We start from the raw sequence: 12829 nt of genomic DNA on the forward strand, positions 1-12829 counted from the left end.
GTATGAGACCTGTGTATTTGAGCTCAGATTTGTCAAACAACCATCCTTCAAACTGTTAATATAGTTAGACAGGGGGCAGATTAATGAATTTTGCAGGGGAGGCACTGGCTGTCTTCGATTCAGACTGATTCAGCAATTGGTTGGACTGATTCATTGAAAAGAACCACTCTAATTGAGCCATTAGTTCAGGAACCTCACAAAACTTTTGCAACTCCAGCGATTTCTTCTTGTGAAGCATGTATTCCTCTAAAGAGCATATTATATCAGTTTGAATCAAAAAACCTGTTGCATAACAGTCAGTCTGTGACAAAAGCATGTGGTGAGCTGGGTCATGTACACTAGAAGCAGTCAGGAGATTACTGCAATCTGGTTATGTGCAGATAATGTCAAATAATTTTTTACTGTTTTGATAAACAGTCGGTCTTGGTGACCAATTTAAGAGCTCCAATAAATATTTCACATAATTAATTTGATTACTTGATCTATAACTGATTGGTCTCATGGTAAAATGTTCTCCTTCAGTACAAGGATTTCCGGGTTCTAATCTGCCCTAATATAATTTTTTATTTTAATAAACAAAGAGTGCATCTGTACATCACTGGATGTATATTATGAGTGGGGACACATCTGTTGGCATTTTGCGATTTAACTGGAAAGGAGTGCCAGCTGCGATGCGAATAAAGCGCGCGTGTGGATGGACGAGAGAACATCGCCGCCCGCTGTCACAAACGGCACTGACAACAGCCGCATTGAGCACTAGGCATGTCATAAAATATCAATATATTGATTATTGATCGGCATGTTATTTTATCGATACATTTTTGAGGCATCAATATATTAATATTAGCCGACATTTAAATAGAAGCCTAATTTGCTTGCTTTCCAATTCACTCAGTTGGGCTTATGCTGAATGTCTGCCGTAATAGCGTTGGGAGACCAAAAGGGGGTGATACAAAATTTACTGAAGCAGGTCACAAAGGCACAGGTATAACAACATAGGATGGGTATTTTAGAGCTCCTTGCACAGGATGCATACACACAAAATTTTCAAAGGTTTTTCTACTTCTTCAAGAATGGAAGTGGCGTTGATGAGTTTGCAGTTTAGTGTATGAAACCGGTTTAACCTTACAAACTGAACGGTTAAAAATGATTATGCAATTTCCCTGTATATATCTTTGAAGAGGTTTCATTACAACTGTCAAACCACAAAAAGACATACTTGTAAATGAAAATACATTGTGTAGGCTTTATGAAGATGCATATACACAACATATCATCCACTGATGGCTAGAGTAAATAATCTTTGTCCTTTGATAATGATTTGGGTTGAATTTAATGGAAAACTATGCAAGTAACGCTCCGTGGTGCTGTTTTTAAACAGCCTCGAGAGACGGCGAGACCTTCATAGAAAATAATTGTTTCAAATTTTAGAATGTCCGACACATCTGGTGTGCAGCCCCCTTTAATTTACCCTGCTGCTCACACTTCAAGAAAGTTGTGTTGAGAAATATGTAAAATAAAAAAGACAAAGACTATTGTGCAATGGGTAGCCCTATTTTTATCTGAAAAAAAATATATATTAGAGCTGTCAGAATTAATGTGTTAATTCAAAAATTGTAACGTTAATTTTTCTTAATCGTGATAAACGCATTTATCGTTAATACAGCATAAACACTGGTGTGAAGGCAGAAACTTTGTAATGTGTCCGCCCGGAGTCATTACACATATGCACACACCAGAGCCCTTCTACCAAGAAGTGCCAACAAGCTTAGCATACGCGGCAGTCCCACAGACATTCTATGGGCAGAACCGTCTTAACACGCTAAAGTTGACCGTTACGCTCTCTCCAATGATAGAGCCGTGGAGGTTGTTATCTCATTAAATAAAAGAATCTCTGACAGCGCTTCTATGTCAGTGGTAAAATGATGGAGAAAGGATCTCTTAGCACTATTTAATGTACAAAACAAGCCCAGATGGGCCTTTTGACAGAAATCAAGTATTTTTCAGCCTTTGTAAGGCACATGGTGTGTTCAAAGTGGTGCTCAACGCTGGTGTTGCCACCCTGACGTGAATCATGAATGCAGCTTCATGATTGCTGTAACAAAGCGAATAGCCACAGTCTACTGGCAGACTAATATTGTGAAGGATGACAGTTTAAGAGATTTAATGGCCATTGCAATGAATATGCAACCTATGTGAGGACTAGTTCTTTAAATTAGTCAAACTCCCACTTAGATTTTGAGAAACGTTTGATGTGACTTGAATTGGTGATATTTTAGGACATGTTTATATTGTGGGAGGCTTTGATTGGAAAATGTTAATAAAGCATTATATTACTACATTTTTTTCTTCCCAAGATGTAAATAAATACATTTTGACTAAAAAAAAAAAGTATATATAGTGTCAAATTTCATCACTTTAAAAATCTGTGATTTATCGCGATTAACTACAAAACATTATGCGATTAATCGCAATTAAAAATGTTAATCAACTGACAGCACTAATATACTGTTTATACAGTGCATCTGGAAAGTATTCACAGCGCTTCACTTTTTCCATATTTTGTTATGTTACAGCCTTATTCCAAAATGGATTAAATTCATTATTTTCCTCAAAATTCTACAAGCAATACCCCATAATGACAACATGAAAGAAGTTTGTTTGAAATATTTGCAAATTTATTAAAAAGAAAAAAAAAAAAAAAACACATGTACATAAGTATTCACAGCCTTTGCTCAATACTTTGTTGAAGCACCTTTGGCACCAATTACAACCTCAAGTCTTTTTGAGTATGATGCTACAAGCTAGGCACACCTATTTTTGGGCAGTTTCTCCCATTCTTCTTTGCAGGACCTCTCAAGCTCCATCAGGTTGGATGGGGAGCGTCGGTGCACAGCCATTTTCAGATCTCTCCAGAGATGTTCAAACAGGTTCAAGTCTGGGCTCTGGCTGGGCCACTCAAGGACATTCACAGAGTTGTCCCAGAGCCACTCCTTTGTTATCTTGGCTGTGTGCTTAGGGTCATTGTCCTGTTGGAAGATGAACCTTTGCCCCAGTCTGAGGTCCAGAGCGCTCTGGAGCAGGTTTTCATCAAGGATGTCTCTGTACATTGCTGCATTCATCTTTCCCTCGATCCTGACTAGTCTCCCAGTTCCTGCCGCTGAACAACATCCCCACAGCATGATGCTGCCACCACCATGCTTCACTGTAGGGATGGTATTGGCCAGGTGATGAGCGGTGCCTGGTTTCCTCCAGACATGACGCTTGCCATTGAGGCCAAAGAGTTCAATCTTTGTTTCTCATGGTCTGAGAGTCCTTCAGGTGCCTTTTGGCAAACTCCAGGCGGGCTCTCATGTGCCTTTTACTGAGGAGTGGCTTCCGTCTGGCCACTCTACCATACAGGCCTGATTGGTGGAGTGCTGCAGAGATGGTTGTTCTTCTGGAAGGTTCTCCTCTCTCCACAGAGAAATGCTGGAGCTCTGTCAGAGTGACCATCGGGTTCTTGGTCACCTCCCTGACTAAGGCCCTTTTCCCCCAATCGCTCAGTTTGGCCAGGCGGCCAGCTCTTGGAAGAGTCCTGGTGGTTCCAAACTTCTTCCATTTATGGATGATGGAGGCCACTGTGCTCATTGGGACCTTCAATGCTGAAGAAATTTTTCTGTACCCTTCCCCAGATCTGTGCCTCGATACAATCCTGTCTCGGAAGTCTACAGACAATTCCTTGGACTTCATGGCTTGGTTTGTGCTCTGACATGCACTGTTAACTGTGGGAACTTATATAGACAGGTGTGTGCCTTTCCAAATCATGTCCAATCAACTGAATTTACCACAGGTGGACTCCAATCAAGTTGTAGAAACATCTCAAGGATGATCAGTGGAAACAGGATGCACCTGAGCTCAGTTTTGAGTGCCATGGCAAAGGCTGTGAATACTTATGTACATGTGATTTTTTTCGTTTTTTTATTTTTTTATAAATTTGCAAAGATTTCAAACAAACTTCTTTCATGTTGTCATTATGGGGTATTGTTTGTAGAATTTTGAGGAAAATAATGAATTTAATCCATTTTGGAATAAGGCTGTAACATTACAAAATGTGGAAAAAGTGAAGCGCTGTGAATACTTTCCAGATACACTGTATATAGATAATCATCTGGAAAATCTTCCGATTATCGATGCCTTTTTCACGCATCGATCCCAAGCCTAATGTTCACTCATTATAACATAAAAAATAATCAACTTCAGCGCTGGATTGACACTTATTATTACACACACAAACTAAATGGAAACTCCTCCTCAAGAACTGGAGATGTTTCTTCTGCATTAGACACTTACCTGATAAAAGCTATTTCAAAATGTGGTGGGGACAAAATTGGCAAAGGCAAAAAGTGGTTGGGACATGTCCCACCCGTCCCACCCGTAAATTATGCCTAAGCGCTCTATGTACAATTAGTTAGATGCAGACTTTTTCTGAGAAAAAGCTATAGCTAATGCGCAGTACTCTCTGTGGTAATTAGATTAGTGTACACTGTTGATTTACTTACATCCTGGTTACAGAAACCAGGAGAAGCATGTGTGAAGTCATATGTACATATCGGCATTATATCAGCCTAGTAGCCACCTGGCTCATTAATGGCATTGGCCATTAAAAAAGAAAAAAAAAACATTTTAAACGATCACTGCTGACTAATTCTGTTCTGGTCAGGTGCAGTTGCTAAAGCTCAGTGCTGGTAATGGAAAGGTTGCTGGTTCAAGCCCGTGAGGAAGTTTGTGATAAAAGTATCTGCTAAACAATGACTACTAAATTATCCACTTCTTTACAGATGCTATGTCAGAGGGAGAACTTTTTGTGTAAAATTTGAGTGATGTTGCACTTCTCCCTCCAGCTGTTATCTGCAGCTATTTCTTATGCGCTGTGTTTTCTCTCATGAAAGGTATTATTTAAATAGGAGTTCAGTGAATATACCTATTTGCAAGTTAAGAGAAAATGCAATAGAGGGTAAAACAAAGCCTGCACTCCCCCGCTGGTTTGTGTAAAAAGCTTCTGAGGCTGACCCATGGTCATTTAAATGTCAAATCCAACCTTTGAACAGACAGTAAAGGCAGACTGAGAGATTCTGTTTATACTCCTCCAGCACTAATGGAGCAAATCAAACAGCACCTCTTCCCCACAGAAGCCCTCACTCTCCTGCCTCAATGCACTGTGTCTGGTCTTGCCTCGAACTCTAAATTTCTGAGGTTATATAAAGAAGGTAAATGGGAATTTTGGGATTTTTTTCAACACAAAATTCCCTTGACATTGAGTGTGAGATGCATTTTTGTGAAAAGAAAAAGTGTCACAGTGTTCTTCACTGTTAAAGCCTTTTTAAAGGCTAGAAGTCCCAAGATACAACCTTTCTTTGCCATCATTTTGGTGCTATTCTCACAGGTAACAAAAGCATCTTTTCCATCAGGCAGAACAACTAGCATTGTACCGATCTGGGCTTGCTGACACGATTACGGTTTCTTTTTTTCTTTTTTTTAGTTGTTCAGTGTAATCGGGATTAGTTGTGCTGACTGAGTTGCAACATCACTAAACGGTCCTTTCTCCTGAGTATGGTTACAATAGCTAACCGTGTTTAGAAACCTGAGCTGGGAACGGTTTGTAATCGTACCATACCAAACCTTATTCTAATGAAAATGCTAATGGCACTGTTAATCACCGTGCTCACAACTGTTCAGCCCGATGATGGACATGCGTCTAACGAGATGTTCGTGGAATGAATAATAATTAATTTAATAATGTTGGGCACATTCATTTAATTGAGCACGTCTAATTTACAACCTTGAAATTTGACATCAGTTATTTCATAATGACTCATGTAAGGTCACAGCTAATAAATGAATCATAAAGCGAAAGGCTGACATTTCAAGCTCAGTCTGGCGCTTTGCTCCTAGGTGTTCTCGTTGAAAAAGCCTTTTGGATTTAGTCTACAACTGGCTGTATTTAAATAGATGACAAGGATTGAGGGCTTCCTGCCCTTTGCTTTGTCTCTCATGTGTCATTTGCATGGATCAGAGTGAGCGTGAGATGCCAACGTGATTTTACCCTCAGAGAGGTGTCAATCTCTCAAAACACACATCACCTTTCTGAGAAACAATGTGTAACCTTGCTTCTGACTCTTCATAGGATACAGAGAAAAAAATTCTTGTCAGTCCCATTCACTTTTAGATATCATCCTGTCTGTCTTCTGAACATTTCTGATTTCCACACCACAGTTTGCAATGCCTTTTGAAACATCGGCTCGTGAGAATGTGCCTCCAATATAGCGAGCTTCATTGTTGGAAGCAGATTGTTATTAGTAAGTCGAGAAACAGAGGGAGGGAGAGCTATTAGGGTGGAAATGAAGCATTGTGAAATCAAAACTTTGTAGTCTCCTAAAGACTAGCTGATTACTTTCCTGTGCTGCACAGCATTTTCAAAGAATCTCCTATCATTATCCATTTAGTGGACACTTTTCCATTTTGTTAATGTGCTAAGGGTTCTGACCCTGCAGTTTGAATGCTTTGCAATTATGTATGGCTGAACCACAAAGCATCAGCAGCCTTATGATCCAAGCAGTCCTCCTCTTCTTGGGTGTTATGGAAAAGGAATTTGTTATAGGAAAGTCTGCTGTTCACTCAAGGGAGGTTGCCTGGCTGCAAAATATTTTAAAAGGATTTAAGTTGTTTTGTTCAAAACTGACTAGAAAGTTTTGAATGAGCTTTGCTCGAATTAAATGTCTCCTCCAGGTTCCTTTATAGATGGGAGGTTAACAATAGTGTTGCATGGTATAACGGTGCTACAATGTTTTTCAAATGGTAGTACCGTAGTACCAATGTAAACTGTATCTACAGTAGTTAATATTCCCAGATAGTGGTAGTATTCTGGAATTCGGTTGTGGAGCAGCATTTGTGGTTCTGCAAGTATAAAAAGATGTGGTAACGGCATGTATCTAAGCCCAGTGCTGCAATCAGTGCCGTTCAGACAGGATGCTAGATGGAGCGCAAGAGAATTTAACCGAATCTCAGGACGCTTTTAAACTTGAGAACATTATAAAATCGCAATGCTCATGGTGAAAGATGCAAATAAAAGAGCAAGATATAATGCGAAAGACCTCCATCTGACGCAATATATTGACCAGCAATTAAACAACAGCACAGACAGAATGTAAGGACGCATGGTCTTCCATAATTTTTCTGCGAAACTCAAGGGTTTTATTGGACAGCATTGCAATGCTGCGTGAAAGTGATAAAATTGAGACAGAAGTTGCAAACTATATTATTTTTATATAATAATATTCTAATATTTAATACAAAATGATAACAATAGTACCGTATGTTTATCTAACTGTAAAGAATCAATAAAACAACAAAATAAACAACATGAGTGGTACGCTGATACTACTCGTGATACTTTAGTTGGTGTCATACAGTAAAGTTTCTTCACACCGAACGCGTCTAAAAAGCTAGACAGAAAGCAAAAAACTGAACAGAATCTAGGTGTCTCAAGACACATTTATTAAAGTTATATTCGTTTTTCTAAAACACGTTCCGTGTGAATGGTCCTTACTATTGTTAAGGTCACTGATGTAACAACTCCAGTTAACAGTTAGCCAAAGATATTTTTAATAGGACTGAAGTTGTTTGAACACACAAGTTATATAGTTCTTAACTAACTATAAATTATATATTGATCTTTGCTTATTCTGAATGTCTCCTCCAGGTTCTTTTATGGATGGGAGGTTAGCAGTCACCCAAAGAGGAGGTCAGCTGGAGGCAGAAGATGGGTCCAACCCATACCACACTACACAGGACCCAGAGAGAGACCTGCCCCTGTTCACCACTGCTCCCCCTTTCAGTAGCCTCGACCACCATCAGACTTATAAGCCCTTCCCGCCTTACGACCCACTGCGTCAAAGCCATGAGCAGTACTTTCAGGACAGTGGAGGGGCGGCTCATCATCCCACAATGCCATCCACTATTTCCCATCTCCTCCAAGATCCTTCCACTCAGCATGTCCCACATGAGGATGCACCTCCGTTCTCTGATGTAACGGCTATCAGACCCACCACATTGGCACCATCTTCTGCTGCCCTCACCCAGCCACACATGTCCAGTGTCCAGCATGAATCTTCAGCAGAAACACAAAAGAGAAGCTCCAAGGAGCCAACCGTGTCCATGACCACAGGATCAGTGACCACTGATGCTCAAACATCCAATGAAAAGCATATCGATAGAGATAGGGGCATCATTATGTCCTCCAGCAATGTGCCCAAATATGCAACTAACAAAGAAAAGCTGCAAAAGATCAAGATAGAACATGATGCTCCAGTAAACGATGTTACTGCAACAGCATCATCAGTGTCTGCAGATTTGGATGACGAGACTGCCACCTCCACCATCATCACCACGACGGTTATAACGACCATGCAGATGCCAGGTAATACCATTTACATAATCAACATGACTGAAGTTGATAGGTGTAGATGTACATACACAATGGCCCCAAAAATATTTGGACACTTAAGTCACTCTTAATATCATTGCATAACATACAAAATACTGTATCAAACCAAGTGGTATCTGCAAACAAATGGTGATTTGTAACACAGGTGTCCTAGCAGTGACAAGAGACAATGTGACAATGCGCATATCCAAGTTTGACAATAAGTAAGTGTTCAAACAGTGTCTACATTTTGACCGTCTATCATTTTATAATTTGAAACCTGACAAACAACTTTTTGCTAAATGTTTTGCTGGAAATATATGTTTGTGCTGTATATCTTTAAAATAAATGCCACTTGGTTTGATATTTTGTTATACAGTTGTGCTCAAAAGTTTTCATACTCTTGGAGATTTGGTAAAATATACTGTATGTACCATTTTTAAAGAAAACATGAGTGAGCAGGCAAAACACATTTCTTTTATTTCTTATGGGATTCATATTCAACTGTAGGTTATAACAGAATGGCACAATCATAAAACAAAACATGGCAACAAAGAAAAAAATTAAATGACCCCTGTTCAAAAGTCTGCATACCCTTAGTTCTTAATACTGTGTATTGCCCCCTTTAGCATCAATGACAATGTGCAGTCTTTTGTAGTAGTTGTCTATGAGGCCCCAAATTCTTGCAAGTGGTATAGCTGCCCATTTGTCTTGGCAAAATGTCTCCAGGTCATGCAAAGTCTTTGGTCGTCTTGCATGAACCGCATGTTTGAGATCTCCCCAGAGTGGCTCAATGATATTAAGGTCAGGAGACTGTGATGGCCACTCCAGAACCTTCACCTTTTTCTGCTGTAACCACTGGAGGGTCAACTTGGCCTTGGGCTTAGGGTCATTGTAGTGCTGGAAAGTCCAAGAGCGTCCCATGTGCAACTTTCGTGCAGATGAATGCAAATTGTTTGCCAGTATTTTCTGATAACATGCTGCATTCATCTTGCCATCAATTATCACAAGATTCCCCGTGCCTTTAGAGCTCCCCCCACCCCCCCCCCAAAAAAAAAATCAGTGAGCCACCACCATGCTTTACAGTGGGGATGGTATTCTTTTCACTATAGGCCTTGTTGACCCCTCTCCAAACATAGCGCTTATGGTTGTGACCATAAAGCTCTATTTTGGTCTCTTCACTCCAAATTACAGTGTGCCAGAAGCTGTGAGGCGTGTCAAGGTGTTGTCAGACATATTGTAACCAGGCTTTTTTGTGGCATTGGCGCAGTAAAGGCTTCTTTCTGGCAACTCGACCATGCAGCTCATTTTTGTTCAAGTATCGTCGTATTGTGCTCCTTGAAACAACCACACCGTCTTTTTCCAGAGCAGCCTGTATTTCTCCTGAGGTTACCTTTGGGTTTTTCTTTGTATCCCGAACAATTCTTCTGGCAGTTGTGGCTGAAATCTTTCTTGGTCTACCAGACCTTGGCTTGGTATCAAGAGATCCCCGAATTTCCTACTTCTTAATAAGTGATTGAACAGTACTGCCTGGCATTTTCAAGGCTTTGGATATCATTTTATATAATTTTCTATCTTTATAAAGTTCCATTACCTTGTTACGCAGGTCTTTTGACAGTTCTTTTCTGCTCCCCATGGCTCAGTATCTAGCCTGCTCAGTGCATCCACGTGAGAGCTAACAAACTCATTGACTATTTATACACAGACATTAATTGCAATTTAAAAAGCCACAGGTGTGGGAAATTAACCTTTAATTGCCATTTAAACCTGTGTGTGTCACCTTGTGTGTCTGTAACTTGATCAGGGCCATTTGGGTGATTTCTGTTATCATTATGATTTAAAAAGGAGCCAGACAACTATGTGATAATAAATGGCTTCATATGATCACTATCCTTAAATAAAAGACAGTTTTTTTGCATGATCAGTCATATTTTCAAAATCAATGCCAAAATTTCACAATTTCTGCCAGGGTATGCAAACTTTTGAGCACAACTGTATATTACAAAAACATTCATACATTTTTAGTGTAGCTGAATGTCCAAATTTTGGGGCTAGTGTATTCACACACATTCTTGTTGCATAATTCACTGATCTTTGCAGGTTTTCCTGCCCTGCTTGTGTCTAGGCAAGTGGACTTTGAGATGGTACTGGAATAACTCATAGTGATCTAGTTTTTCATAACCAAACCAAGCATATATACAGTATATCTATATGGAGTGAGTACTCAGTTAGTACTCAGATGAAAGAAAGCACTTAACTCTAGAAGGAGATCAAGAAGCCAGCAGAGCAGAAAGACCTCAAGGCAAACAAATAATACTCTCTCACCTGCAATTTTACCAGAATTGTCCTTCTGCATCTACACAGGAAAGCTGACCCTGTTAATCCAGACAAAAATGAGAAAACCTTGAAAGATAATTAAAGATGTGTGGGAATTCAATGGAGTGAGATAGAGAGAATGAAAAAAGACTTGCTTCTACTGATGCACTCTGTCTGTCTCTCTTTCTCTCCCTCTACATTTTCTAATGCAGCTCCATGCAGCAGCAATTTCACAGCGCCAGGAGGCTACATAGAGACACCACAGCCAGCCAAGAGTTGGTACAATACAAATGTAGACTGCACGTACACCGTGACCGTTTACATGGGCTATGGGGTGGAAATTCAGGTAAATTCATGTCACAATGCTGCTGTTATTGACCTACACAACTAACTCAACTGGAAATGAACTAAATTACTGTGATAATCCACTTCTGGTCTTTTTATTCTTTCAGGTATGTTGTATGTTTTATGTTTCAGTGGAAAGGTCACAAATAACTGGTTTTAGAATTACAGCAGCCATACGTACACAAGCTGAAAGAAATTACTGATAGAAGCCACTTCTATGAATGGCTTTAAGGAGTTATCTGATTGAATTCATATTGGTTTTCTTGTGAATTGCAATATTTGTTTTGAAGGCTAGTACATAAATAGCTATTGTAGTATTAATGGATCTGGATCCAAACCCTAGAAAGCTGTCTACCTAGACAACATTTTAAGGCATCTTAGGGGTCATTCAGACTAGGGCTGCTAGGATCACCGTGACAACCACCCCACCGCGATGGTGGAGTGCCACCGACGGTGATGTGCACGTAAATGTATAAACTTATACGATTTTGTGAAAACCTGAAATAAATTCATAAAATAATAGCATATAATGGGTATACTGTACTATACTATGTATTAGGCTAGATCTGTAAGTTATAGTTGAGTTCCTCGTGTGGTTCTCTATTTATGTGGCACACACCAGTGAGAGCTAACTGAGTTGCTGCCTATAAAGAGCATTTCAAATCAGTCATTTATGAGGTTCCATTTTTTGCTAGGATGCTGTCTTAGAAGGTAGCTGCATATGTAGACAGTAGACAGCAAGGTAGCACACTGGGGTTTGAAACAAAGACATGACCAAGCCCTCACAAGAATCACCTTCATCCAAATGATTAACTGCAGCCTTCTTTCATCAAATATACAGTAGCCATTACCTCTTTGACCTTCCAGATGGTTTGGCTAATATATCTTGAATAGTAAAGATTGCGCATACCAAATCACTGTCAAACATATCACACAGCTGCTGTGGCCTTTAAATGGGGAAGGAGAAGGAGAGGGAGTGGGAGGCGAGCTCTGTGTCTCATCTCATTCCTCCTCTCCTTGTACAGACTTGTTAACCTGGGACAGTGTATAAATATCTCTCTCTTTTCAAGCAATTATTCAGTGTGACTGATATGAACGGAAGCCACACAGTTCCTCCCCTAATTAATTGCTTATGGATTATCTGTCCACTTCTTTTGTTTGTTTATGGTATTCTTTAATGCCCTCCTGTAAAACTGTCTCTCAGGCAACTCTTAACTTAATTAAAGAGGCCTCATCCTTCTGCTGAATGTATAATTCAGACAATGCAATGGCCTGCTTTGCATTAGCAATGGTCTTTTGGACTAATTTATTCGATTGGTCATGTCGTAAAGACCCAGTTAAGCATTCTTCTGATATGGACTACTCTCTAAAGGCCATTCAATACAGTTGTGAGGCCACTTGAAGATCTTGAACTTAGAAGCACTAATCGCTGGATCTCTCTGTGGATCATCAAGTTAAACTGTATTTGTAAAAAGGATAGTCTCAACACTAAATTCTAATTTGATGCGTCATGTACAGAGCCTTTGACTATTTCATGTCATTTGATAAAATGACTATTTGTATATGGATGGTTCAGACCAAATGAGTTATTGTATTAAAAAAAAAGATATACTGTATGCAGCACAACAAATGGAACAGAATGCAGGTTTCCTGCTGAATTCCTATGGGAATCAGGTATTGCTGGTGGCGGGTGCTGACCTTGCA

The 12829-nt window shown here is 39.7% G+C and overlaps 1 protein-coding gene across 1 annotated transcript in view; it reads left to right on the forward strand.

Annotated features, from left to right (window-relative positions):
• Positions 1–12829, forward strand: part of sez6b (seizure related 6 homolog b) — a 315312-nt gene that overhangs the window by 167925 nt on the left and 134558 nt on the right. Inside the window, exons 2-3 of the mRNA XM_051665921.1 lie at positions 7742–8458; positions 10993–11126. Of these exons, the coding sequence (XP_051521881.1) occupies positions 7742–8458; positions 10993–11126 (851 nt within the window). The remainder of the gene's footprint in view (positions 1–7741; positions 8459–10992; positions 11127–12829) is intronic.

This window comes from Myxocyprinus asiaticus, chromosome 31 (assembly GCF_019703515.2).
Source record: "Myxocyprinus asiaticus isolate MX2 ecotype Aquarium Trade chromosome 31, UBuf_Myxa_2, whole genome shotgun sequence".
Taxonomy (NCBI): domain Eukaryota; kingdom Metazoa; phylum Chordata; class Actinopteri; order Cypriniformes; family Catostomidae; genus Myxocyprinus; species Myxocyprinus asiaticus.